This window comes from Microtus oregoni, unplaced genomic scaffold, assembly GCF_018167655.1.
Source record: "Microtus oregoni isolate MIOR12 unplaced genomic scaffold, Mior012 000018F_ref0000195, whole genome shotgun sequence".
NCBI lineage: Eukaryota > Metazoa > Chordata > Mammalia > Rodentia > Cricetidae > Microtus > Microtus oregoni.
Genome location: NW_024543077.1, coordinates 40,655,463 through 40,681,675, shown reverse-complemented (window position 1 = coordinate 40,681,675; position 26,213 = coordinate 40,655,463). Strand labels below are relative to the sequence as shown.

The 26,213-nt window shown below is 43.8% G+C and overlaps 1 protein-coding gene across 1 annotated transcript in view; it reads right to left on the bottom strand.

The window, feature by feature from the left end:
- The window catches only part of LOC121458877 (protein FAM117B-like), a 51,310-nt gene extending 26,193 nt beyond the window's left edge, over window positions 1-25,117 (bottom strand). The window contains exon 1 of the mRNA XM_041668233.1: window positions 24,233-25,117. Within this exon, the coding sequence (XP_041524167.1) occupies window positions 24,233-25,034 (802 nt within the window). The 5' untranslated portion in view covers window positions 25,035-25,117. The remainder of the gene's footprint in view (window positions 1-24,232) is intronic.
- Between the last annotated feature and the right edge of the window lie 1,096 nt (window positions 25,118-26,213).

Genomic DNA, 26,213 nt, shown 5'->3' with positions numbered 1-26,213 from the left:
GGTCATTCCTTGTCCAGCCTTGAGGGAGCTTCTTGATAAGCAAGTTCTACATAACTCCTTTAAGCAAAGACAGAAGGAGACTCTGAAGTTTTGTCTTTTTTATGTAAATCCTTCCTCTGTGAAACCAGGACTAACTCTTTCCGGTCAATGCAACCTCCCTCAAGCCTATTTCTATCCCACCAATCTAATCAGGCACCACGTTCTGAGATGCCCCTGTGTGCACACAGGAAGTCTGTCAGAAATCACGTTCCCACACGTTTGCTATGTGATAAGCAACCGTGTAAGCTTACCCTAGCGTGTGGGCTGGCACAACGCTCTCTCTGGGCACTGCCACCACCACCACCACCTCTCAGCCCTTCAGAGAGGTCTCTTCCCAGCAGGCTCCATTTTTCTCTGCAGTAAGCTGCTTTGTACACTCCCAAACTAACAGCTGCTTCCTATCTTTTGTCCCATTTTCTCCGTTTGCCTTAGGAGAGACAGTGTTAGCATCAGAACCAGAAACAAAAGTATCTTCATGTCCACGTACTCATACTTCAGCTTCAACTGACTTACAATTTGTCACCTGAAATTATACACAAATCTCTCCAGGAATTGTTTTATTTGTTGAGTCAAGGACTATATAATAAAGAGCAAAACAAATAGTGAATACAACCAACACTGAGCAATTAACATTTGCTGAGCACTGACAGTTCTCTATACATTACTTCCTTTAAATCTTACAATGAGACCTTGAATTAGAGATTACCTCTTGTCTTAGCTTTTATTGTCAACTTGACACAACCTAAAGCCACCAGGTAAAGAGGGAACCGCAGTTAAAAACTGCTTGAAACTGGGTACAGTGGCTCACATCTTTAATTCCAGCATTTGGAGGCAGAGGCAAAAGGATCTTTGTAAGTTTGAGGTCAGCCTGGGCTACAGAGTGAATTCCAGGACAGACAGGACTACACACAGAGACCCTATATAAAACAAAACAAAAACAAAACAGAAACTGTAGAACAAATTCTAATTGTTCTTAATAATAAAAACCCAGAGTAAGGTATTAAGGGGGTGAAAGCTGAGAGATCAGAGAAGCAGAGCAGGCAGCCACTAGAGAGTATAGTAATATTTTATTTGTGTTTTAATAAATAAAGCTTGCCTGAAGATCAATGTGCAGAGATAAGCCACTAGAGGCCAGGGAGTGGTGGCAAACACCTCTTTAATTTCAGGACTCAAGGCCACCCTGGGCTACGAGATTGCAGCTATCTAAAAAAGAAATAGACCTCACACAAAGGTGATCCAACACAAAGGTGATCCAACACTCAGAAGTCACACACCTTTAATCCCAGCACCAGGGAGGTGGAGATGGTAGTGATATGGCTGGGCAGAGGGGTATTTAAGGCAGGAGGAGACAAGGGCTCATTGCAGTCTGAGGTTTGGTAGAGAGCATTGCAGTTTGCAGTCACACTGAGGACAGGATCGCCCCTTTGTTTGTCTGAGCCTTGGTAGAGGTTAAAACTCTCAAGTTGCTTGGCTGTTCTGCTTTTCTGATGTTCAGTTTGAGCCCCAATATCTGTCTCTGGGTTTATAATAGTTGTGCTACAAGAGAGACCTTTTACGTCTGCTAAATCCTCAGACTGCGTCTCAGCTTCTGTCTCCTCTGCTGTTGTTAAATAGACAAGCTGTCAAACTGTCTTCTAAATATTTATGCTTCAAAATATAGATTAGAGATATCCTCAAGCTTGTGGAGGCTTTAAAATTCTGCAGTGTCAGCAGCTCACGGAGAGACTTGAGAGATCCAGTTACCCAGTAAGTGACTCCTGGGTGTTCAGCCCTAACTGGGACGTCTGTATCAAGAACACACACACCCTAGAACATCCTGGGGGAGGGGGCAGAAATTGGGAGTGTTGTGAAATGCCATCTTCTGGACACGACACAGCCTTGTGCTCATGAACTCATTACAGCTGTCGTTACCTGCACACAAGCAGGCAACACTCACTAAGTTACCCCCAAAAAAGAGAGAGAACATGAAAGGAAGGGTGTGCTGGAAGTTTCTGGAGGGAATGAAGTGGGAGAGAAAGGGGTTGGGATGAATATGACCAAGATGTATTGTTTACATGTATGAAATTGTCAAAGAATAAATAAAAGATGTTCCACGTATATATGTGACATATGTGTGCACATACAAATAGATGAGAAACTCCTAACATGTAGAGAGCATTATACTTCCTTTCCAGATAAATGTAAATAAAGTGATCAGGTAGAAATCTCACTGGATAGATAGTCTGAAGGGCAAAGAAAAAGAAGACAATCTTTTTAAGGTTGCTTATGAAGAGAAAGAAATGAAGCAAAGCCTTTAAAAACTCTGCAATGACCAGCCCTGTACTGTTTCGGCTTAGTGGGTTTTATATATATACATGTATGTGTATGTATGTATATGTATATATATATATATATATATATGATATTGGACCTATGGTCTAGCTATGCGGCTCTGACTAGTCTGAAATTTACATGTAGGCCAGGTTTTGCCTGGAACTTGCTGTAATCCTCCAGCCTCAGCTTCTCAAGTGCTGGGCTTCACAGGTGTAAGCTACCCAACCTGACTTTAAAAAAAAAAAAATTGGTGCTAGCTCCCAAGGTACTACGTAGCTCAGACTGGCCTTAAACTTGTGATCCTCCTGCCTCAGCCATAGAAGAAACTACCACGGTATGCCACACCTAGAAAGACTGGCCCTTAATTCATCACTGTACAACCAGCACCGGCAATGCTTTTCTCATTACATTAAGATGCAAAGCAAATAGTAAGAAGAAATGCTTTACAATGAAGTACAGACTTAGCCCTCTATCAGGCACAGCTTCAGCCAACTATATAATCAGAGTGTACACTACCCTAGTTCATGCCAGGGCCTCTTTCTGTGTTCTAGCTTACAAAGAATTAAAAATAAGATTTAAAGCACTCACACACTAAAATTAGCAGATCCATAAGCATTCAAAAAAAAAAAAAACCTGTGTATTAACATTCGTTTTCAAAGAGAGATAGTAAAGGAACAAAATACAAAAGGTATACACAATTTCAACCAAACTTTTAAGTTTCAGACTTCAGAAGGCACTTTCAGAATTAGGCAGCCAATATACACATGACACTGTGCATGCTGATGCCCACATCTTTTGCTTCAAGTCTCTCTCCTACTTCTATGTGACCTGTATTTAGAACTGCCTGCCTTATAATCGAAAAAAGTGAGTTCCTTCTGGACCAACCCCCCCAGCTGGCCCTTCAGGGCTGCCTTCATTCACTGAGCATCTATTACAGATACGGAAATGAAGAAGAGAAAAGGGTTTCTGAGGTTGGAAAGCTGCTTTAACAGAGCAAGTAAGGCACCCAAAGCCAACAAATACCCCCGGTGCTAACACACAAAACATGTTGCAGAAGCTTGGACAAGGTAACCTCTGAAAGGACTGAGGAGCAGAACACACAGAGGCTGAAGTAACTGAAGACTGGTTGAGCTGGAGAGAGAACCGAGGAGCCTGAGGGAGGGCACTCCCGGAATATTAAACACCATCTAATACTTTGTTTCCCACAACCATGGCAATCAACAAGATTTAAGGTGGGGCTGAAGAGATGGCTCAGAGGTTCACAGCTCGGGTTACTCTTACAGGTTTTACCTTTTCCTGACAAAAATAGTTTGTAAACTATATGCTGTGGAATAACTATAGGAAAATAACCTATTTCTCTGTCTCTCTCTCTTCTCTTTCCTCTCTCTCTCTCTCTCTCTCTCTCTCTCTCTCGACAGAGTTTCTCTATAGCTTTGGGGCCTGTCCTAGAACTAGCTCTTGTAGACCAGAACTTACAGAGATCCGCATGCCTCTGCCTTCCAAGTGCTGGGATTAAAAGTGAGCACCACCACCACCTGGCCTGTATTTCTCTTTTTAAAAGTGATTTATGTTAATATAGCATCTGAACCTTGACCAATTTTCCCACCTCACCCCTTGTTATGCCCACAAACAGGCAGTAAAATACAATGGTGCAAACACAGGCTCCACCACCAGATGAATTAAAATCCTGAGCTGGCTACGCACAGCAGGACATGCCAGAAGGAATGAGCTCAAAGGCAATCTAGGCTACATGACAGACATCAAAAATAACCAAAAAAAAAAAAAGAATTAAAGGGAGAGGAAAGAAAAAGAAAAATTCCCCAACCTGCTAATTACTGAATGCAAGTTCTTGGCTTTGGGTGTGCGGCTTATCTCTGCATTATCAACTTCCTTCTCTATAAAATGAAAGTGTTACAGCAGTCCTTTCTTTTGGATTCTTAGGATTTTTTGTTTGACTGAGACAGGGTCTCACCTTGTGGCACAAGCTAGTTTGGAACTCACTAAGTGGACCAGACTGTCCTGGAAAAGAGTACAGCTTTGAGCAACCATGCAAAAATTTGAATTAAACCAAAACGTAGGTGCTGGGGAGATGGCTCAGCAGGTCAAGGCATTTGTTGCACACGTCTGACAACTTATTTGATCCCTCCAACCCATAAGAAGGGAGACGAAAACAGATTCCAAAACTGTCTTTTCATTTCCACAAGCACACCATGGCATGTCCCCCTACACACACAGAAATACAATTAGGTAATGAGAGATGACTTAGCAGTTAAGGGGCATGCTGGTCTTTCAGGACTGGAGCTCGGTTCCCAGCACCCAAATCAGATGATTTACCATCACCTGTAAGTCTGTCACCAAGGGGATCAACGCCCTGAGGGTGCTTACAGACATATGCATATATAATAAACAAATAAGCAATAAAATAAACATCTTTAAGAAAATTAGAATTGTCTCTGCAATAGCACAAAAAGTAATTACCTCTCTCATCTCTTGTCACCTCTTTCTTATATATTTAAGTGTTCAATCATGATACTTATATAGAGAACATAATTTGATCAAAAACTAATAGTTTGCTCTTATAAGTTTATTATCTCAACAAGTAAAACAGGCTGGGAAGATGACTCGGTGGTTAAAGCGCTTGCCATGCAAGCATGAGGACGAGCTGGCGTCCCCAGAACTCACGTAAATGACCACACAGTCCAGCCTCAGAAGGTAAAGGCAGAATTCCGAGAGCACATGGTTTCAAGACTAGCCATATTGGAGAGCTCTGGTTTTCATAAACAAACCCTGCCTCATGGATGATTCCTGACATTAACTTCTGGCTTCCACAAGCAGGCTTGGGAACACACACGAGGGGTTTGGGGGGGGGGGGGGGGGGTAAATACAACTCATCCCAAAGAAGGAGCTCTACGTTTAAAAAAAAAAAAAACCGCACTCCAAACTCAACTAAAGTTGAGGGACAGGAAGACAGCTCAGGTGAAAAATGTGCTTTCCTTACGGGCATGAGAGCTTAAACTGGACCCCAGGTAACCATGTAAAAATGCTAAGCATGGTGGCACAGCTTGTAATCCAACCACTGGGGAGGCAGAGGGAGGAGGATAGTTAACTCATTGGCTAGTCTGATTACTGAGCTGTAGGCCACACTGGATGGCGTTTCTAAGCACAATCAAGAAGAAACGTCCTCTGGAATCTAAAATGACTGAAAGACACTTAAGGAAATGCTCAACATCCTTAGTCATCAGAGAAATGCAAATCAAAACAACTCAGATTCCACTTTAACACCTAAAAGCATGGTCAAAAACACTGATGACAACTTATGCTAGAGAGGATGTGGGGTATCAGTATGGTGATTTCTCAGAAAATTAGGAAACAACCTTCCTCAAGACCCAGCAATACCACTTTTGGGGTATACACCCAAAGGATGCTCAATCATGCCACAAGGACATGAGCTCAACTATGTTCATAGCAGCTTTGTTTGTCATAGCCAGAACCTGGAAACAACCTAAATGCCCCTCAACCAAAGAATGGATAAGGAAAATGTGGTACATTCACACAACGGAGTACTACAACGCGAAAAAAAAAAAACACACACACAAAAAAAAAATGACATCTTGAAATTTGCAGGCAAATGGATGGATCTAGAAAACATCATATTGAGTGAGGTAACCCAGACCCAGAAAGACAAATATATGTACTTACTCATAAGTGACTTTTAGATATAAAACAAAGAAAACCAGCCTACAGTCCACAACCCCAGAGAACCTAGATAACAAAGACAGACTTACATGGATATAATCTACATGGGAAGTAGAAAAAGACAAGATCTCCTGAGTAAACAGGGAGCATGGGGAGCATGGGAGAGGAGAAAGGTCCTCTATCCTCCACACATGCACATGAGCATCAACACAAACATGCAACTATACATAAACACATGGACCTACATTCATCAAAAAGTGTGCAATTTTGTAAACAGTATATCATCCTATTGAAATTTTTAAAAGTTCAGTCAGGCATAGTGGCAAACGCTTTTAATTTTAGCACACAGGAGGCAGAGGAAATTGGATCTCTGAGTTTAAGGCTAGCCTAGTCTACAGAATGAATTCCAGGATAGTCAGGGGAAAGCAGAGAAACTGTCTTGAAAAGCCAACAAATAAAAAAAGCAAACTCTTCCCTGGAAAGGACATGATAGTAGAGCTTTTTTGTTTTGGGTTTTTTGTTTTGTTTTCCAAGACAGAGTTTTTCTGTGTCCTGGAACTAGTTCTGTAGGCCAGGCTGGCCTTGAACTCACCGAGATTTGCCTGTAAAGGCCTGCGCCACAACTCTCCAGCTCAATAGTAAATATTTTTTAATTAATGTATTTTATTTTATTTCATGTTTATCAATGTTTTGCTTGCACGTACGTCCGTGTGAAAGAGTCAGACAGTTGTTAGCAATCATGTGGGTGCTGGGAACTGAACCTGGTTCTTCTCAAACAGCAGTCAGTGCTCTTAACCACGGAGCCATCTTTCCAGTCCCCAACAGTAAATATTTTTAATTTTAATTAATTTATCGTCTCTATAACTACCTCTGCTATTTGTAGCAAGAAAGCCGTCATAAATAAGTACAGATTACCATGCTGGCCTCTAGCTTGCTATGCAGCCAAGGCTAGCCTCCCACTCCTGATTCTACTGCCTCTGCTCCTAAAGCTGGAAGTGTAGGTAAGACCACTACACCTGGCCAATGTGAATAGAATGGAAAAAGGTTTTGTCACCGATGAAATAAAAAGAAGTCTGTACAGAGGCCTCAGATGTAGATGGCTGTACTGTTAGCACTGTGGTACAGAAAATGGGAATGTACATTTCTCCTGTCTGAGGATGATCATACTGCCCATATTCTGATCTATTTGGTGTTCTTTTCTGCCTCTACCCTTTGGTACACTCTGCTTCACCTCCCAAATAATTCATTCATGTCAGTTCTTCAAGTCTCAGCTTTGAAGACACTTGAGTTTCCAGGCAGTCTGTACTTCTCCTTCCTTAAGACTCACTAGATTTGATTGCTGTTTGGAACCTGCCTATTACAGAGTGTATATAGACAACCTTACATGTGTTTCAAATCATGTTTAAATTTTACAGGACTTAAAAGTATTAAATGCATTTACTTGTGTGTGTGCACATGAGAGAGCATGCTTACCTCAGCACATGTATGAAGGTCAGAGGAAAACTTGCAGGAGTCATTTCTCTCCTCCTACCATGTGCGACCTGGGGATCAAACTCAGGTTGCCAGGCTTGGTGGCTGGCACCTTTACCCACTGAATCATCTTGCTAGCCCTTTAAGTTTTAAAATAATATTTATTTCTTTTGTGTATGCACACAATGTGCACATGTAGTCACCCATGTGCCTTTGGGAGGCACTGCAGACACAGCTGTATCACTCATGGCTGCTTTCTGTCTTTTAACAGTTCTCCTATCATCTTAGTAATCTACGAGCTGAGTCGTAGCCGGGGAATATTTTCTAGAGCACGAATGTATACTTAATATAATTTTCTATTTACACTCAAATGTCTATTGTTTTCATTGTAGAATCTTTACAACTAAACACTGTAGAAACCACAACTGAACATCTTGACAGTTTACACAAATACCTCAGACCTGGAGAACCACCACCTTAGTAAACAAACAAACAAAAAAAAAAAATCAAAAATCACACGAAGCAATTGCTTTAACACTGCTTTGGTATGGGGCCCAATAAAGCTTTCAAAGGTTAAAGATTTCAAAGACTGAGGGAGGGAAGCAGACCAAGCAGCGTGCGCTAGTGATCCCTTCACCTGAAAGTCACGAGGATGATGAGGTCAAGGCCAGCATGGGCTTCAGAGCTAGACACCACCAACACCCACCCTATCTTCTCTACAACTACCAAAAAGGCAATGTTCATCCAGTTTGGGGTCGGCTGGTTGGTTTCTTTCTTTCTGGAGGATGATTGAAGGAAATACTTTCACAATGACGTACCTAAAAATTCCATCTAAAACAATATAAAGAACTTTTTTCTTAGTTATGTTCCGTTTTTGCCAAAATATCTCCAGGAATAATTTTTTTATAATTCAAATTGATTTGGTCAACAGAATAGCTTCCAGAAAACAACAAATTGGAGAATTTAGGAGGAAGACATCTTTTGTTTTTATCCCAGAAACACACTGGGCAGCAGCAAATTTTATCCTCTTGTTTTTTTTCGACGCTAGTATTTCTTAAGGTATTTCCTGAGAATAAAACAGAACAATTCTGCACTATGTGGCACTAAGATGAAGACCCACCCATGCAGAAGACATAACTGATATGGAAAAGCAGACGTGGTGGTTTGAAGAAGAACCCCATAGGTCATGGCCCATAGGGAGGGGTACTATTAGGAGATGTGGCCTTATTGGAGGAAGTGTGTCACTGTGGGGGCAAATTTTGAGATCATATATGCTCAAGCTATGCCCAGTGTGGGACAGTCTTCTGCTGCCTACAGGATCAAGATGTAGAACTCGCAGCTCCTTTTCCAGCACCATGTCTGCCTGCACCCCACGAAGTTCCACCATGATGGACTAAACCTCTGAAACTGTAAGCCACCCCAATTAAGTGTTTTCCTTCTAAGAGTTGCCGTGGTCATGGTTTTCCTTCATAGTAATAGAAACCCTAAGACCGCAAGTACTTTTTTTTTTTTCTGAAAGACAAAATATTTCCCACCCCTGCTAGAGTAAGCAGTGCTTTATTTTCTGAGACACAATCTTTCCTGCAGTTCTGGCTATCCTAGAACTCACTCTGTAGACCATGCTGGCCTCAAACTCAGAGAACCCTAAGATAGATAATGTTTCTCCAAAAGAAAAAACAGAACCATCTTGGTGAACATACATATGAAGATACAACAGAAATTTTACTTCTGACAACACTCTACTTGCCCCTCCATGCAATCACTATGAAATGTCCCCCAATATTCTTTCTCTGTGGCTCAGCTGTCACCAGTCATTACCTCCAGATACTCCAGAAACTAAACACAAGCTATGACAGCAAGAATATCTTTTAAACTAGACAACTGAACTTAAATTCCCTAAACTATCTTGTGAGGTCAGATGGCTGCTTACTTTGTACAATTCACCTCCAGCAAAGTGTCTTTTAAAATTAAGGGAAGGGAGTTGCTGAGAAGGCTCACGGTGGGCTAAGGTGCCTACGTGACAACCTGAGATTGACCCTAGCACCCCTATGATGAAAGTAAAGAAAGATTCCTGCAAGTTATCCTCTGATTTACTGTGACGCATACAATAAATGAATCTTTAAATTGGGAGTAAGGACATTTCATGACAAGAACAAGCTAAAGCAGTTCGTGACCATGAAAGCCAGTACTGCTGGAGATCCTGGAAGGAATACTGTTCAGTCTTGAAGAGCACAGAAAAGAGAGGAACACATAAACAAGTGAGAACTAATAATCACGCCCAACATAGTACAAGCAAATCAGGGAGAAAGAAAAGAACCCAGCTAAGACCCAATTACAGAAATTAGTAGTTATGTCCCAAGAACCTTAAAAAGCAAACAGTCTTAACTCATCAATAAAGCATGTAGATTGCCTGACAAGATCAAAAACTAGCTGGGCAGTGGTGGCACACGCCTTTAATCCCAGCACTTGGGAGGTGGAAGAAACGGACACAACTATTCTTATATATGAAAAGACAGACTTCAAAACAAAATTAATCAGATAAAGGTCACTGTATATTAATACAAAAATATAAATTTAACATGTGCCAGATACTAGGGCTCCTAATTAAATATAACAAACACTAATGGGCATTAAAAGTCTTAACAGATACTAATGCAGTAATTTATAGATGATTTTGATACCCCTGTCGTCTTCAACTGGGTATTCGAACAAACGAAATCAACAAACTTCAAAGTTGAACTCACCACAGATCAAATGAACCTAACTGTCTATGTAGTACTCCCTCAACGAAAGTAGAATGCACTCTTCTCCGTAGCCCAAGGAAACTTTTCTAAGATAGACCACACCTCAGATAACAAAGTAAGTTTTAACAAATACAAAAGAATCTAAATCTTTTCTGGTACCTTATTAGACCACCATCATCGCTGATGCCCCGGCAATGCTCAAGCATCACGGGCAGCGCTTCTGTGGCAGTTCTCCAGGTGTTCCCACCCTGGGCAGTCCTAGGTGCTTTGTTACTGTCATACCCAAGGTCCCAGTCTTCTGTCATCACTCAGTGGTCCTCATCAGCTTAGACCATGACACCCAGTATGGACAAGTATTGGACCATAGCAGAATAAAACTAATTCAAGAGCCTAAACAGTACACTTTAGAATGACCAATGGCTACTGAGAAAATCAGGACAAAAAATTTAAAATTCCTACAATCGAATGAAAAGTACAAGTGCATCTTAGCAGAACCCTTGGAATATAGCTAATACACTTCTAAGAGGAACGTTTATTACTATGAGCCCTTACACTAAAAATCCAGTGTAATAAAAATGAATGACATAATGATGTACCTCTAGGTTTAAAAAAAATAATAAGCCAAGCCTGAGAGCATTAAGGAACACACACACACACGACACAGAAGCACAAAGGAGAGAAAGGAGAAAGCTCTGGAGCACAAGAGAGGCAATAATGCTGGGCATGTACTCTCAACACTTGGGTGGGGGGGAACTGGAGAGATGGCTCAGTGGTTAAGAGCACTGCCTGCTCTTCCAAAGGTCCTGAGTTCAATTCCCAGCAACCACATGGTGGCTCACAACCATCTGTAGTGAGATCTCGTGCCCTCTTCTGGACTGTAGGCATACATGCAGACAGAATACTGAGAATACTGTATACATAATAAATTTAAAAAAAAAACACACTTGGGAAGCAAAGGCGACCTAATAAGCTCAAGGCTAGCCTAGGCTACTTGAGAACCTGTCTTAAGTGGGGAGTGGGCTGGAGGTGTAGCTCGGTTGATAAAGGGCTTCCTAGTGCATAAACATAGTACACACACCTCCCAATCCCAGCACTAGAAGGCGGAAGCATAAGGAGTTCAAGACCATCCTTAACCATACAGTAAGTCTGAGGTCAGAGAATGCTGAGACCCTGTGGGTGCTACTGGGAAACATACACCATGAAAGCAGAAGGCAAGTTATCTGGGAGAAGGGTGAAATGTGAATACGATGGCGTGTATGAGAACATTACACTGCAACTCCTATTTTGTAATTAGAAGGTAGAAAATGATGAAAATGTTCACCTTCATCTTTAGTCTGTAATAAATTTATGTGGCAATCACATTTATACAAATGCAGAAATACACAAAGTTGTTTTTTATAACAATGGTCAACTGGATTTCTATGATATGATCTAGAACTTAAACATCAGTAAATGCTTGTATTCTTTACTATTTAGACGTTAACACAGTCATATAACTGCAAAGGAAGAAAGGGGGTAGAAGAAATGAGAAGGACACATTTTGCCAAGCAGTTAAACTGCAGAATTACAGTTAGCTCTCTGAAGGCAAGGGCTCCAAAAACATTTTATCCTCCCACCCAAAAATATTACTTTAAGATCACAAATAAAAATGGGCCAACTAAAAATATCACACTTCTAGCCAGGCAGTGGTGGCGCAGGCCTTTAATCCTAGCACTCAGGAGGCAGAGGCAGGCGGATCTCTGTGAGTTCAAGCCCAGCCTGGTTTGCAAGAGCTGGTTCCAGGACTACAGAGAAGCCCTGTCTCAAAAACCGAAAAAAAAAAAATCACCTTTTAATAAGCTACAGGTAGAGATTTAGCTCAATGAATGCACAGCAAAACTTTAATGTGAAAGAGTATTCGAAGGCTCGGAGGGTAACTCAACTGAGAGAGTGCTTGCCTGAGTCTGATCCCTAACAACATATAAGCCGTGAGTGGTGTAACTGCAGTACTGGCCAAAATTTAAGAGTATGGAAACAATACACAAAGACAGTTCTCAGGGAAGTTCCGGGTAACAACCATGGCACAGAGCAGATCCGCAGGTCAGCTTAGAACAGAATGAGTGCTGTGCTGTGCTGTGCTGGTGTGGTTTCAATAAGAATGACCCCCACAGGCTCATACATTTGAATGCTGAATCATCAGAGGCGGCAGTATTGGAGGACTGCAAGGTGTGGCCTTGTTGGAAGAAGTCTGTGTCTGGGAGTGGGTGCTGAGGTTTCAAAAGCCCACGCCAGACTCTGCTTGTGGAACAAATGCAGCTCTCAGCTACCTCTTGCCTGCTGCCATGCTCCCTGACACAATGATAATGGACTAAGCCTTTGAACTGTAAGCAAGGCCCCAAAATTAAATGCTTTCTTTTATAGGTTGCCTTGGTCATGATGTCACTTCACAATAGAACAGTGACTAAGACAGGTGCAAACCTGATATATTTTTAAATATTTGAAAGTTTCTATTATCAAAAGTTTCAGAATAAATTTATGTTAAAATACACAGAAAATGACAAAAAAAAACCAACAAAGTGATTTTCACCTCAAGGAATATAAAACTAAAACAAAAGAACGAAAATCAGGGTGGTGGTGGCTCATGCCTTTAATCCCAGCACTTGGGAGGCAGAGGCAGGTGGATCTCTGTGAGTTTGAGGCCAGCCTGGCCTACAAAGTGAGTTCTGGGATAGCCAGGCTATTACAGAGAAATTTTGTCTCAAAAGCAAGCAAGCAAAAAGGAACGTAAAACATTATCAAGGAAGGAAACACAACTATAGCACACCACAAGGATCTGATACAAACAGTACTTACATAATCGGATTTAAACATTAACAATGAATAACAACTACTGGTGTGTGATGGTTTGAGAGAAAACGGCCCCACAGGCTCATAGGGAGTTGCACTATAAGAAGGTGTGGCGTTGTTAGAGGAAGTGTGTCACTGGGGGTGGGCTTTGAGGTCTCAGATGCTCAAGCCAAGTGTAGCACTCTCTCCTGCTGCCTGTGGATCCGGATGCAGAACTCTTAGCTTCTCTCCAGCACCATGTCTGCCTGTATGCTGACATGCTTCCCACCATGATGACAATGCACTAAACCTCTGAAATATAAGGCAGCCCCAATGAAACGTTTTTCTTTGTAAGAGTTGCAGTGGTCATGGTGTCTCTTCACAGCAATAAAACCCTAAGACCACTGGTAAGCCTGAATTTTCTGTAGAAATAAATCATTACAATAAATAAAACTGAGGCGGAAAAAAAACCTTAAAGCAGCAATAAGTAAGTACCAAAAACAAGCCCCAAGAAGAGGAAATGGGAGGCAGATTTGATCAGCACATTATATGCATATATGAATATTAAACATAGAAAAAGTGCTAAGAGTTGAAAATTATTGTTCTAAGGGCTGCAGGAGTGAGAATAAAAGAGATTTGATTATAAGTATACCACTTTTGTAATTTTTAATTATTTACAAGTAGTCTGATTAAAAAGTTAATTTTAAAAACATAGCATTAAGACGAGCGTGGTATTCCCCCTCCCCCAGTAGTTTAAAGACAGAAGTAGCTGCCTTTCTCAACTTCCTTCCCTTCTATTGCTATCTGTCATCTTGCACCACACCCAAGCCCATTTCCCTCCTTAGTAGATAAAAGAGGCGTTGTCAGTGGTTTCTGAGACTTCCAGACCAGGTGCTAGCGCCAACACCTGTCCATCTTTCACGGCCATCATCCCATGACCTGCACTTTTCCCTGTTTTACTGAAACAACAAACATGCTGAAATCTTCCTCATCCTGGAATAAATGGACCCTCCTAGCACAGCGCTTTGTCAGCCTGCTTCCTTCCACTGACATCACAGCAACATAAGACGGTTAACACCCTCTGTTAACTGGTTAATACCCACTGTTAGCTAGTTAATACCCTCTGTTAGCTGGTTAATACCCTCTGTTAGCTGGTTAATACCCTCTGTTAGCTGGTTAATACCCACTGTTAGCTGGTTAATACCCTCTGTTAACTGGTTAATGCCCTCTGTTAACTGGTTAATACCCACTGTTAGCTGGTTAATACCCACTGTTAGCTGGTTAATACCCTCTGTTTACTGGTTAATACCCTCTGTTAGCTGGTTAATACCCTCTGTTAACTGGTTAATACCCTGTTAACTGGTTAATACCCACTGTTAGCTGGTTAATGCCCACTGTTAGCTAGTTAATACCCTCTGTTAGCTGGTTAATACCCTCTGTTAACTGGTTAATACCCTCTGTTAACTGGTTAATACCCTCTGTTAACTGGTTAATACCCTCTGTTAACTGGTTAATACCCTCTGTTAACTGGTTAATACCCTCTGTTAACTGGCTAATACCCACTGTTAATTGGCTAATACCCACTGTTAATTGGTTAATATCCACTGTTAGTTATCAAGCCAGTGAGCGAGCGCGCTATGAGACAGGGTCTAGACTGGGTTAACTGGGGTGGGAAGAGATCGACCCCAACTGAGGGTCACACCATTCCATGGGTGTGGACTGAGTGACGCTAGCACTTACCTTTCTCCTTCTTTAAAGCAGGCCCATCTCACCATCCGCTTGACCCTCCTGCCACCAGCACTGCTCCACCATATCAGACTGTACCTCGACTGTGAGACAGAGCAACCCCACCCTTAAACTGCGTCTGTCAGGGATTCTGTCTAAGACAGGAATGTGACACAAAGACAGGGGTGGCCTGGGGGTGGCTGTGGAGGGTCCTTGGTCAACCTGACTCAGGCTCTTAGGAATGTGGAAGAGTTTAGAACCTCGGGCCGTAAGACTTCCAAATTCTAAGCAGAAAGCCCCAATCAGCCATTCTGGTGGGAACCCGAAAGACAATACTCAGATAAACATGGGCAAGGAGGGCCTGACCCACGAGGTTTCAAAGGTGAGAGAGGACTGTACTAGGATTTGGGCTAGAGTTCGTTCAGGTGGTGTGTCGGCAAAACACCTGGCTTCACTCAGCCCATGTCCTAAGAACCCGAGTGGCATTCAGGCTTTGGCCACAGCTGTCACTACTCCCTATTCAGGTCCACAGTGAAAGGGAGCAACAGGCACAGCAGAAAGATAAGAAAATACACAATTTGGCAAGAAAAAGAGTGTGCCTACAAAGTTACAGACAAGGCAGTTTTGAAAGCAGCTGTCTTGTTGAAGAGCTTACGCCCCACTAAAAAGAAATGATGCTAGCCACCTGGGATATCAGGAAAGGTGCCCTGCCGGAGACTCTACCTAATGATGGTTCCACCTTGTGACGTTCACTTGAGTACCTAAACTGAGAATACCACTGAAGAAGAGGTGTGCTGCCAGCAACACCGTGCCTAGGGAAGTGTTTCCCCAAAGTCAGTCTGTAATACGGTCAAAAGTTAATGCAAGGGGGTTCAAGCAGAACTCAGAGTGCCATGAACATGCTACTGGTTTTGCAGACATTAAAGATTTATGAGTGTGGGGAGCCAGGTAGTGGTGGTGCACACCTTTAATTCCAGCACTTGAGAGGCAGAAGAACGAGTTCCAGGACAGCCAAGGCTACACAAGAGAAACCCTGTCTAGAAAAGTCAATAAATAAATAGATGAATGGATGGAGAGAGGGAGGAGAAGGGAGAGAGAGAGGGGTCTGCTGCATCTCAGAAGATGCTCTGCACTTAACTCTTCTGGACAGTTCTGGACAGTCTTTTGGAAGACTATGGGGACGCTGGAAGTCAGATGGAATTTGTTTTACATTAAGAGATAGCCAAGAGCCTATGGAAACGAGGGGTGGGGGATTATATCTTAAAAGTGATCTCTGGGTGGCAGATTGATGGGGTGGATTCATGACAGCATAGTCGACTTGGCTCTAGAATCACTCAAGAAATTAAGCCTCTGGGCATGTCTATGAGGGAGTTTCTAGACCCAGTTAACTGAAGTAGAGAGACCCACTGTAAATATAAGCAGCATCATTCTATAGGCTGGGATCCTGAACTGAATAAAAAGGAGAAAAGGGGTTGAGCATCAGTGGTGTTCCTGTCTGTGCTTCCTTCTATCTTTACGTTCCCTGACTACACAATGTGACCAGCTTCCTCACACTCCTGAGACCATAAAATTTCCCCACCACAACGGATCATACCCTCAAACTATGAACCAAAAAACAAGCGGGGGGGGATCATACAACCAGAAAAAGAAAACAAAAATAAACCTGTTCTTAAAATGCTGTGATATTACAACACGGTAACAACAAAAATAACAAACACTATTCCCTCCCTCGGTACTCTGGTCTGATCTGTGGCCCAGCATGCTGATAGCACACTTTCAGCCACCATCAACTGACTGAGACACGCCAATTCAAAAGCCTGTTCTATCAACTCAGACTAACTGTTCTCTTCACAGAATCTAAACGAATCTTTAACACCGCCTCCCTTAAATGCAGGCTTTCTTGTACTTTCTCAGTACCAATCTATTTCTCCTCCTATTGAGTTCTCAGAGTTCCTCTCTGGCACACCTGCAATCTCCACCAAGCTGTCACAAACAAAAACAAAACACCCTGACACGCTTGTTTTCTCCATCATCACATACACTCCAGCAACTGATCCTTTTAGGTGTGTCCATATACAAACAGCAAAAAGTGTTTAACAGATGCATTCTGAATTGAGGTGAGTTGAGTCCCAATTTCTTGCCCCCTTTTCTTTTTCTTTTTTTGGTTTTTTGAGCCAGGGTTTCTCTGTAGCTTTGGAGCCTGTCCTGGAACTAGCTCTTGTAGACCAGGCTGGCCTCGAACTCAGAGATCCACCTGCCTCTGCCTCCCAAGTGCTTTTTTATAAAGATTTATTTGTTATGTATACAGTGTTCTGTCTGTGTGTATGCCTGCATGCCAGAAGAGGGCACCAGATCTCACTACAGATGGCTGTCGGCCACCATGTCACCACCACTCAGGACCTCTGGAAGAGCAGTCGGTACTCTTAACCTCTGGGTCATCTCTCCAGCCCCTTTTAACCCCCTTTCAAACTTCATTCATGAGTTCTAAAAGTGTTATTAGGCATATTATAGAAAATTACATAGATTTTCAGAAGGCACAAAAGATGTCTAAGATTTCGGCTTGTTTCTCTACTCTAAATTTGCTTGTCTACCAATTAGAATCAATTCCACTACCATTCTCAACTCCTCTTCTCAATCCCACATCCAATACATGACATCAAAAGGTCGTTGATCATTCCCGCGGGTGCCATGCCCACATCTCAATTCAGGTGTTTGATACTTTTGTAAATTACTAACCTCCATAGTCTCCCATCTCAAAATTCTTACTTCATTCATCGTAAACCTACACTAGAACCCATACCTTAGTCTAAGAATATAAATAAATTAGCATTTACCTTGATAAGATGGCAAAGATTATACAGAAATACTTAACACTAAGAAGACTTATATCCTATTGTCAGTTAACAAAGATTTTTTTTTAGTAAGTTTTTGTTTGTGAGGCAAAGTCTCACTATGTAGCCTTGGCTGTCCTGAACTCCCTATGGAGACCAGTCTGATCTGATTGCTGGCACCACCACACCCAGATTACAAGGATTGTATTCTAACGACAATCTTCTATTAGAGTTAAGTATTATGGAGTATTCCTTTTTGCAAGCAGTAAACTTACCTAAGTTAAGAGCTGGTCAGTAAATGTCAACGGCAGATGTGAACCATGGCCGTCTGGCTCCAGAACAAGTATTATTAACTATGGAAAATATTCTGATTCATTTTAGTCCAAATTGAAGTAGTTCATATTATTCTACTCAGGGATATTCTGAAATACGTCTTCTACTCTTTTCCTACTCCAATATCCCCCTAGATTGTATATTTTAAGTGATACATGACTAAGCATGGCATGTACTGTCACTGCTCTAAGACAACAGCCAAGTACAGTTCTTCCCTTTCCAATCATCAAAAGCCACCTTCTCGGAGACAACTTCTATACCCATGCTTGAAGAATTATTCACTCTAAACACTAGCAATCATTATACATATATACTTATGTTTCATGCTCCTGTCCTGCCTGGTTAATTTGAATCTCTGGAGCACTGTGGTTTTTGTTTTGTTTTTAACTGTTGTCTGTAAAGGATTTTAGTTTTTTTAAAATATGTTTGTACTGAACAGTAACAGTAGTTAGTTCAACCAAATATGCAGAACTGAACTTAAGTGAAAATTACACAAGCCAAAATGTAGAACTAATATTTTACGATGCTTCATCTTTAATTATAAAAAATACATTACAAGCCAAAATGATTCCCCTGAAAGTGTGAGATCAGCAACTATCCTCCAAATGTTAGAGAGATGCTGGATTTTCAGAGTTATTTCAGTAAGTACTACAAAACAGACCTCAAACTTGCCACAAATAAGGAGTTTTGATGCCCTACTTGAGTATGCCTACCAGTTCAAAGAAGTGCATCTCCTGGAGCTGTAAAGATGGCTCAGGATTAAAAGCACATATTATCCTCCCAGAAGATGCATTCAGATCCCAGCACCCAACACCATGCTGCTCACAACCCACATGTAGCTCCAGCTCCCGGAGGAGCCAACATCCTATTCAGACCTCCCAGGCACCTACTTCATGTTGACACAAGAATGCTTAAACACATACATATACAATTTAAAATATGCATTTTTTAAAGGATGTACTACATCTTTTCTTGGCACTTTCCCACCCCAATTAATGGCCATATTCATATAAGGCACATAACGTAAAAGAAAATACATCTTTTAAAAAAATGGTTTAAACCCAGTGTAGTGGTTCATGCCATTAATCCCAGTACTTGGGAAGCAAAGGCAGGGGGATCTCTGAGTTCAAGGCCAGCCTGGTCTACAGACAGAGGGTTCCAGGACAGCCAGGATTATACATAGACAATCCTGTTACAAAAAAACAAAACAATACACATCTTGTTATCAACAACATCAGTCACAGCACAAAAATCACATAAATACTAAATTGATTTTTCCCCCCACGGTTTTCAAGCCAGGTCTTTGAAGGCTCTGCACTACTAGGAGGGACTTTCAAGACCTAAAATTAGACCCAGACACTGACTCTTTTGTTGTTGTTGTTTTTCGGGTTTGTTTTTCAAGACAGGGTTTCTCAATAGCTATGGAGTCAATCCTGGAACTTGCTCTGTAGACTAGGCTAGCCTCGAACTCACAGAAATCCACCTGCTTCTGCCTCCCGAGTGCTGGTATTAAAGGAGTGCAGGCAGCAATACTGACTTTTAACAAGCACCCTGGGGTGTTTTCAAGCACCAACCAATTCTGTGGTCACCAATTGGAAATTTAAGAGTCCAATTCTGATTCTAACTACCCTGAGCTAGGGCAGATACCAGCCACAGCTTCAGGGCTGTCCAAGTTTCTTTTCCTATCATTGTAGCAAAAAAAAAAAAATACCTGACAGAAACAACTGAAGGAAATACTTGTTTTAGCTCCCAGTTTCAGAGATATCAATCCTAATTATGGCAAGGAGGGCATGACAGAGCACATTATTCCGTATCATGGCAGCCAACAAGCAGAGAAAATGGAATACAGGAGATCAGGGTAAGACACAACACAAATGACCCCCTCAAGGTAACTCTCCTCCAGCTAGATCCCTCCTCCTAAAGTTCAGGAGCATGTGGGGACATTAACATTTAAGCCATAAGAAGAGCCTGACCTCAGGAGACTGCCCCCTCCTCTTCAGATGCAAGTCCTGGACTTCTGACCAAACAGCAACAGATCACAAGTTCCCGAGAAGACCTTCTAAGGTTTAGTAATAGTCTGGAGTGTTTACAGAACCCAGAAAATTCATTTACACGTATTACCAATTTGTTACAAAGGACACAAGGCACAGCCAGATGGCAGATTCATAGGTGGCTACAGCTGACACGGAAGAACACAGGTCTGAACTGCTCCAGTCCATTGACATAAGGATTTTGGTGGAGACTGCTAAAATTTGAAAAAGCTCGCAGAAACACTGCATAGCCTAGAAATAGTTTAAATGCTAGCTCATATCATAAATGCATAAAATATGTGTATCCCATGTTTTACTATTGCCTGAAAGTGACAATAGTCTGCTTCATCACCACTGTAAATCACACATAAACCTATATTAAAAGGTAACATTTGTCAAAGCCTACACATGCAAACACCAAGCATGGCTCTATTCTCAAGAGAAATGTAAATAACAATGAGGATGCAGTGTTAAATCCTAACTACATACAGTTAACTATGGCATGATTGCATTGCTGTGATAACGCAGCAGACACCTTCTGCGGCTACTACAGTAAGCTTAAATTTCCAAAACAGACTGTGATGCAGGCCTTTAATCCCAGCATTCAGGAGCTAGTTCCAGAACAGGCTACAAAAAAAAAAAAAAAGATCTATGTATAGAAAACAAATGTCTCATAAACAATTATTAGTCAATTAAAAATAAAAAGAGGGGGACAGAGATGGCTCAGCAGGTAAAGGTGCCTGCCACCCAGCCTAACAACATGAGTTTGATCCCGGAGATCCTCATGGTGGAAAGAGAGTCAGTTCCCGAAGGCTGAAGGCTGTCCTCTGACCTCCACACATGAACCTGTTGTGTGATATTTTGATCGCATTCTGGCAATAAAGTTTGCTTTGAATCAAAGGGTGGAGGAAGCTACTAGCTGAGCAAAATTAACCATAAAGGTTTTGGAGGACTGAGGACAGAGAGACAGGAATAAGGAGGTAATCCTTAGAGAGATCTCAGTCTTTTTTGGATGGAGGAACTGAAGACACAGGTCACAGGTAGTTAGTTTCTCTGTGACTTCTCCAGCCATTCAGGTTCTTATCCCAATATCTGACTCCTGACTATTTATTCATAAAGAATTAGATAAATGCAACATGAACCCTGGCATCCATGTGGATGAACACACACAGAATAAAATAAAATATAATTACAATTTTTAAATAACTAAAGCTACTAGCAGGTAAATCACCATGCCTGATGATCCGAGTTCAATCCTCCGGAACCAAGGGTAGAAAAAGTGGACAGACTCCAGCAGAATGCCACCTGGACCATCACATACGTGACCCTATCACGTATGTACCAACGTATACACACAACTCACATATACAATGTAAAAATAAATAAATTTCACACAACATGGACGCTATCACTAACATGTTACTCGCTTCTCCATACCACGTGATCGTTAAGTGACTGAACACAGGCACAAAAGCCGGAGTCTACCCAAAGCTTATCGTGACGGTTCTTATGCTAAATTAGATAAAGTCAAGTAAAAGGGAAAGCACAAAAAAACTTCAACATTAGCCCCGCTGCCTACTTACCTTCTGAAAGTACCCTACCCAGACAAACCGCTTTGCTAAGAAAACAGCAGGCTCTGAGTCGGCCATTTAAATAGCTACCATCAATGGGTGCTTGGGTGCCCTCATCATAGTCAAGAGAAAGACATTCTTTTTTTTTTTTTTTTTTTTTTTTTGGTTTTTGGAGACAGGGTTTCTCTGTGGTTTTGGAGCCTGTCCTAGAACTAGCTCTTGTAGACCAGGCTGGTCTCGAACTCACAGAGATCCGCCTGCCTCTGCCTCCCGAGTGCTGGGATTAAAGGCGTGCGCCACCACCGCCCGGCGAGAAAGACATTCTTGATCAGATATTCCAGAGAATCAACCAGCTGGAGATCCCAAGGTCTCCAACTTGGGAACTCTGTAATACTGGAGCCCTGGTGCAGATGGGACAGTCTGCCCACCCGTAAGACACCCAGAAACCAGCAACCTCATGGAGATGAACCCAAGCACCTTAGTCACATGAGGTGACAGACCTACACAAAAAAGCACCTTCGTTTCTACAGTGAGAACTTTTACATTTCATGAAGCCTGCAAACTGGTGGGAATCTAATCAAAAAGGGGATCTGTGCTACAAAAAGCTGAACTGAAAACATTCTCCCCACTTTGAACAGATGTAACTAGAGTGTAAAAGAATATATCCCAAAAAGAAGCCATCAGACATCTATGCTTGAGGAAGACTGAAAGACCTAACAACAAGCAATACCCCTCACACCTAAAGAGTTAACTACTCGTTTTTCTGGGGTTTTGGTTCTTTGGGGAGGGGGGAGCGCGGAGAGCTTTGGAAAGTAAGAATGAGCACACAAGGAGCCTGGAACCCTAGAAATCAACATAAAGGGGCACTCTCCTTCACATTCTGACTATTTGACCTGAGTTCTACTCAGGATACACTTGTAAAGAGCAACACACTCTGTCATCAGACTGAGGGACCCTGCCCCTTCCTCCACGTCTACTGCCCACTTAAGCAGCACACACAAGATGCGCTATCCTGGCTCCAGAAACCCAAAAGCAGACTGCAGGAATCTTGTTCAGATTCATTAACTACATACATGTAATTTTGGTGTGCAATGCATTTCCCAGACCTTCTCTTATGTATTAGAAGCTCCCTGATATAATTTGAAGGCATGTTCTTTGTGGCGTGCAAGCTGAGTCAAATCTCACCTGCCACCACTTGTTCTCAACCTGTAGAGAGGCCAGTGTGAAAGCTAGAACGAGGTTCTGTATGAAAACCACCTGCCCACTGCTGCAACCTAGAGTCCTCTTAACAATGTTTTTTTAAAACAATTTGTGGCTAGGTAAAGTAGTGCCCCCTTTAATCCCAGCTTTCAGGAGGCAGAGGCAGTTGGTGAGGCCAGCCTATCTACAAAAACAAAGACAAAAATAAAAGACCCAGAAGCATTTTGTATCCCCAAAAGGTTTAGAACTGTTCTCTCTAGTAGTGTAGACAATACTACCTAACATTTTTCTAGGCAATCTTTCTTAAAGAGATATTGTCTAAAATCCTTCACAGGCCTGGTGAAATGGCTCATCAGGTAAAGGTGTTTGCCATCAAGTCTGAAACCAGAGTCGGATGCCCTGGACCCCACATCATGGAAGGAAAGACCCAACACCTCCAAACTGTCCTCTGACCTCCACTCACAGGCCATGGAAATGCACGCACGCTCACACACGAAATAAAATACAATAAAAACTTTTAAGCCTTTCATGAAAAAAAGTACGAACGAGTCACATTCTATATTTCTTAAATCACTTCTTCTTACTGACTTAGTTAGGAAATGGGTATTAATCTCCTGAAACTCCCAATTATTATTTTAAATATTCCTTTGAATTACCCTTTCTGAACTGACTCCACTGGAAACCAATGCCTCCATCCAGAATCTTCCCCAAGAAAACTGTCAGGTACAATCAACAAGACGGGGCCGGTCATGACCGGTACAGCTTTAATTCCAGCTGCAGGGAGGCAGAGGCAGACTGAGCGACTGGTCAAGACGAGCAGAGGCTCCACAGCGAGTCCCAGGCCAGCCAGGGCAAGTGAGACTCTGTTTCAAAAAGGGAAAAAGCAAACAAACAATACGAGAGAAATAAAACCATTATCTCAGAAAGACACCCAGACCCTCAGGCTAGCTATTTATCATTTACATATATATGTAATTGCAGGTGAGCATACGTATATATACATATACCTATGCACACACCCCAAAACAATCTTGCTTAACTTCTCCCTTCTTGCTACTCATTAAGTCTTATGAAATGCAAAAACCACTCCCAGCTCCACAACTCTTCAATGATCCAAATCCGCCTTTGCTGTGGCACTCATTCCTCCAGATCCGAAACTGTTTTCTGGAACAGAAAACACTGAGCAGCACTCGTGGGCTATTTGCAAGCCTTAACCACGTCACTAAAACAAAAGTGACAGACCAGCCCTAGCCTCACCCTCGAGTGAGTGTGAGCAGGAGCGACGCAAGGCCAGATCCCAGGGTTTATGATTTCCACAAATGGGCTCAGGCCCAAGGTTAGCGGCGGCACCACCTCTACCGCGGTTACCCGCGCTGGCACGACGCGGGGGTGGCGGACCGCACGCCCAGCCCCGCCCCGATGGAGCCCTGCTGCAGTCCCTGCTCCGCGCCGCGGGACCCCTGCCCTCCACGTACCTGCTTTGCACACCGGGGCGCTGGGGCTCCTCTTCTCCGCCGAGGGCCGGCCCTGCTCGGGGGACCTCCTCCGGTGGCGGACGCGGGCGGGGGGTGGGGCCGCACTCACCTCGCCGCCGGGCCACAGGTGGGTGGGCGACGAGCTGGGCGACGACACGGTGCCCAGCAGGGGCGGCGGCGGCTGCGGTCGCGGAGGGCTGCTTCGGGCCGCAGGCGCCGTGCCGCGCGTGGGGCTGGTACCGCGCGTGGACGTCGCGGACGCGCCCGTCTGCGTGGCCACGGTGGGGCTGGTGCGCGCGGCCGCGCTCCCGCTGCCGCCGCCGCCGCCGCCGCGCGTGGGGCTGATGCTGCGCGAGGCGGTGCGCAGGCCGGCGCCGCTGCCGCCACCCGAGGGGCCTGAAGCGCCTCCGCCGCCGTTGTTGCCGCCGCCACCGCCGCCGCCACCACCCCGCGTGGGGCTGCCATGTTGCTGCTGCTGCTTCAACTGGAACGGCACGGTCGCCCTCATGGGCTGCAGGCGGCTCCCGGGGCCCCCGGCCGGGCCGACCGCGCCACCCGCGAGGGCGCCCGCGGGCGTGGGAGACCCATTGCGCCTCACCCGCTGGGACATGGTCCCCCCCCCGCCCCGGAGAAAGCGGCCCGCGAGCGCCGTGGGGAGGGTGTTGGGCTGCGGGGCCCGGCTGCGCGAGGCCCGAGGGAAGGCCTGAGCCGGCGGCTGACGAAGCCTGACTTCGGGGACGGGGGGCGCGCGGGCAGCGGCGGCCAGCGACGAGGTGGTGCAGCCGCCGCCGCGGCTCCTCATCAACAATAGTGTCGCCTCCGGTGTCCCCGCCCCCCGCCGCCGCTGATTGGTGCGGCGTCAGCGCGCTCGAGCCGCTCGGCCTCGCTCATTGGCTGCGCGCCGCTCGGCTCCCGAGGCTGCGTCGGCTCTTTAAAGAGAAAGAGCCCCGCCCCCGAGGGGGCGGGCGGCGGAGGAAGCTGGCCGTGGCGGGAGGGGGGGGGCGGGCGCGGGGCGGGCGTGCGTGCGTGCGAGTGTGTGTGCGTGCGAGTGTGTGTGTGTGTGTGTGTGTGTGTATACACGTGAGTGCACGCGTAGGCGCGCGCCCGGACACGCGCGTCCCTGCTTCCCGCTGGAGGAAGCCCCTGGGACCCGAGGCTGGAATATGGCCAGAGGGACGGGCTGTACGGGACCGAGGCGTCCCCTGGGATGGTCGGCTCTGATCTGAGCCTTTTCCCCCCCACCCCTAACTCATTTCCTTACCACAGTTCCAGCTGTGAGTTAACACGTATTCACGTCTCTCTGGGGGCCCCAATTTTTTTGTTGTTCTATCCTAATTCCATCTACCTATAGGCAGGGCTGGAAAATAAAAGAAATTTAGTCTTACTGGCATTTTACATCCTTTCTGTTTTTGGTTTGTTTGCTTATTTTGGTTTTTTTTTTTTAACTGTACAAAGATCCAAATCTCAGAAAGGTTACATTTGCAGATTAGAATACACGTTAGATGGTATCTATGAAGTTATCAAATGGTGCTAACTACCCTCCTATATAGATTTAAAGTAATCAAGCATTGAATCAATTAGTTCAGGCTTCCCTTACACCTGAAAAAGATGGCTATTAGCTTGCAAGTTTATAAAGTGCTTAGGCCTCTGTTTGCTCCAAACTATTTGAAAGAGCTGGGTACACCCATGTTTTATTTGTTTATTACATTTATGCATTTGGTATGTGTATACGCGCATGCACACATGTGGAGGTCAGAGGACAGCTGATTATGATTTGCTTTCTAGTTCGATCCATTTGCCTGCAAATTTAAAGATGCCATTGGTTTTTGTTTTTTGTCTTTTTCTTGTTTGGTTGGTTGGTTGGGTTGGGGGGGGGGGGGCGGGTCGAGACAGGGTTTCTCTGTATAACAGCCCCAGCTGTCCTGGAACTAGTTCTTGTAGACCAGGCTGGCCTCAAACTCACAGAGATCCACCTGCCTCT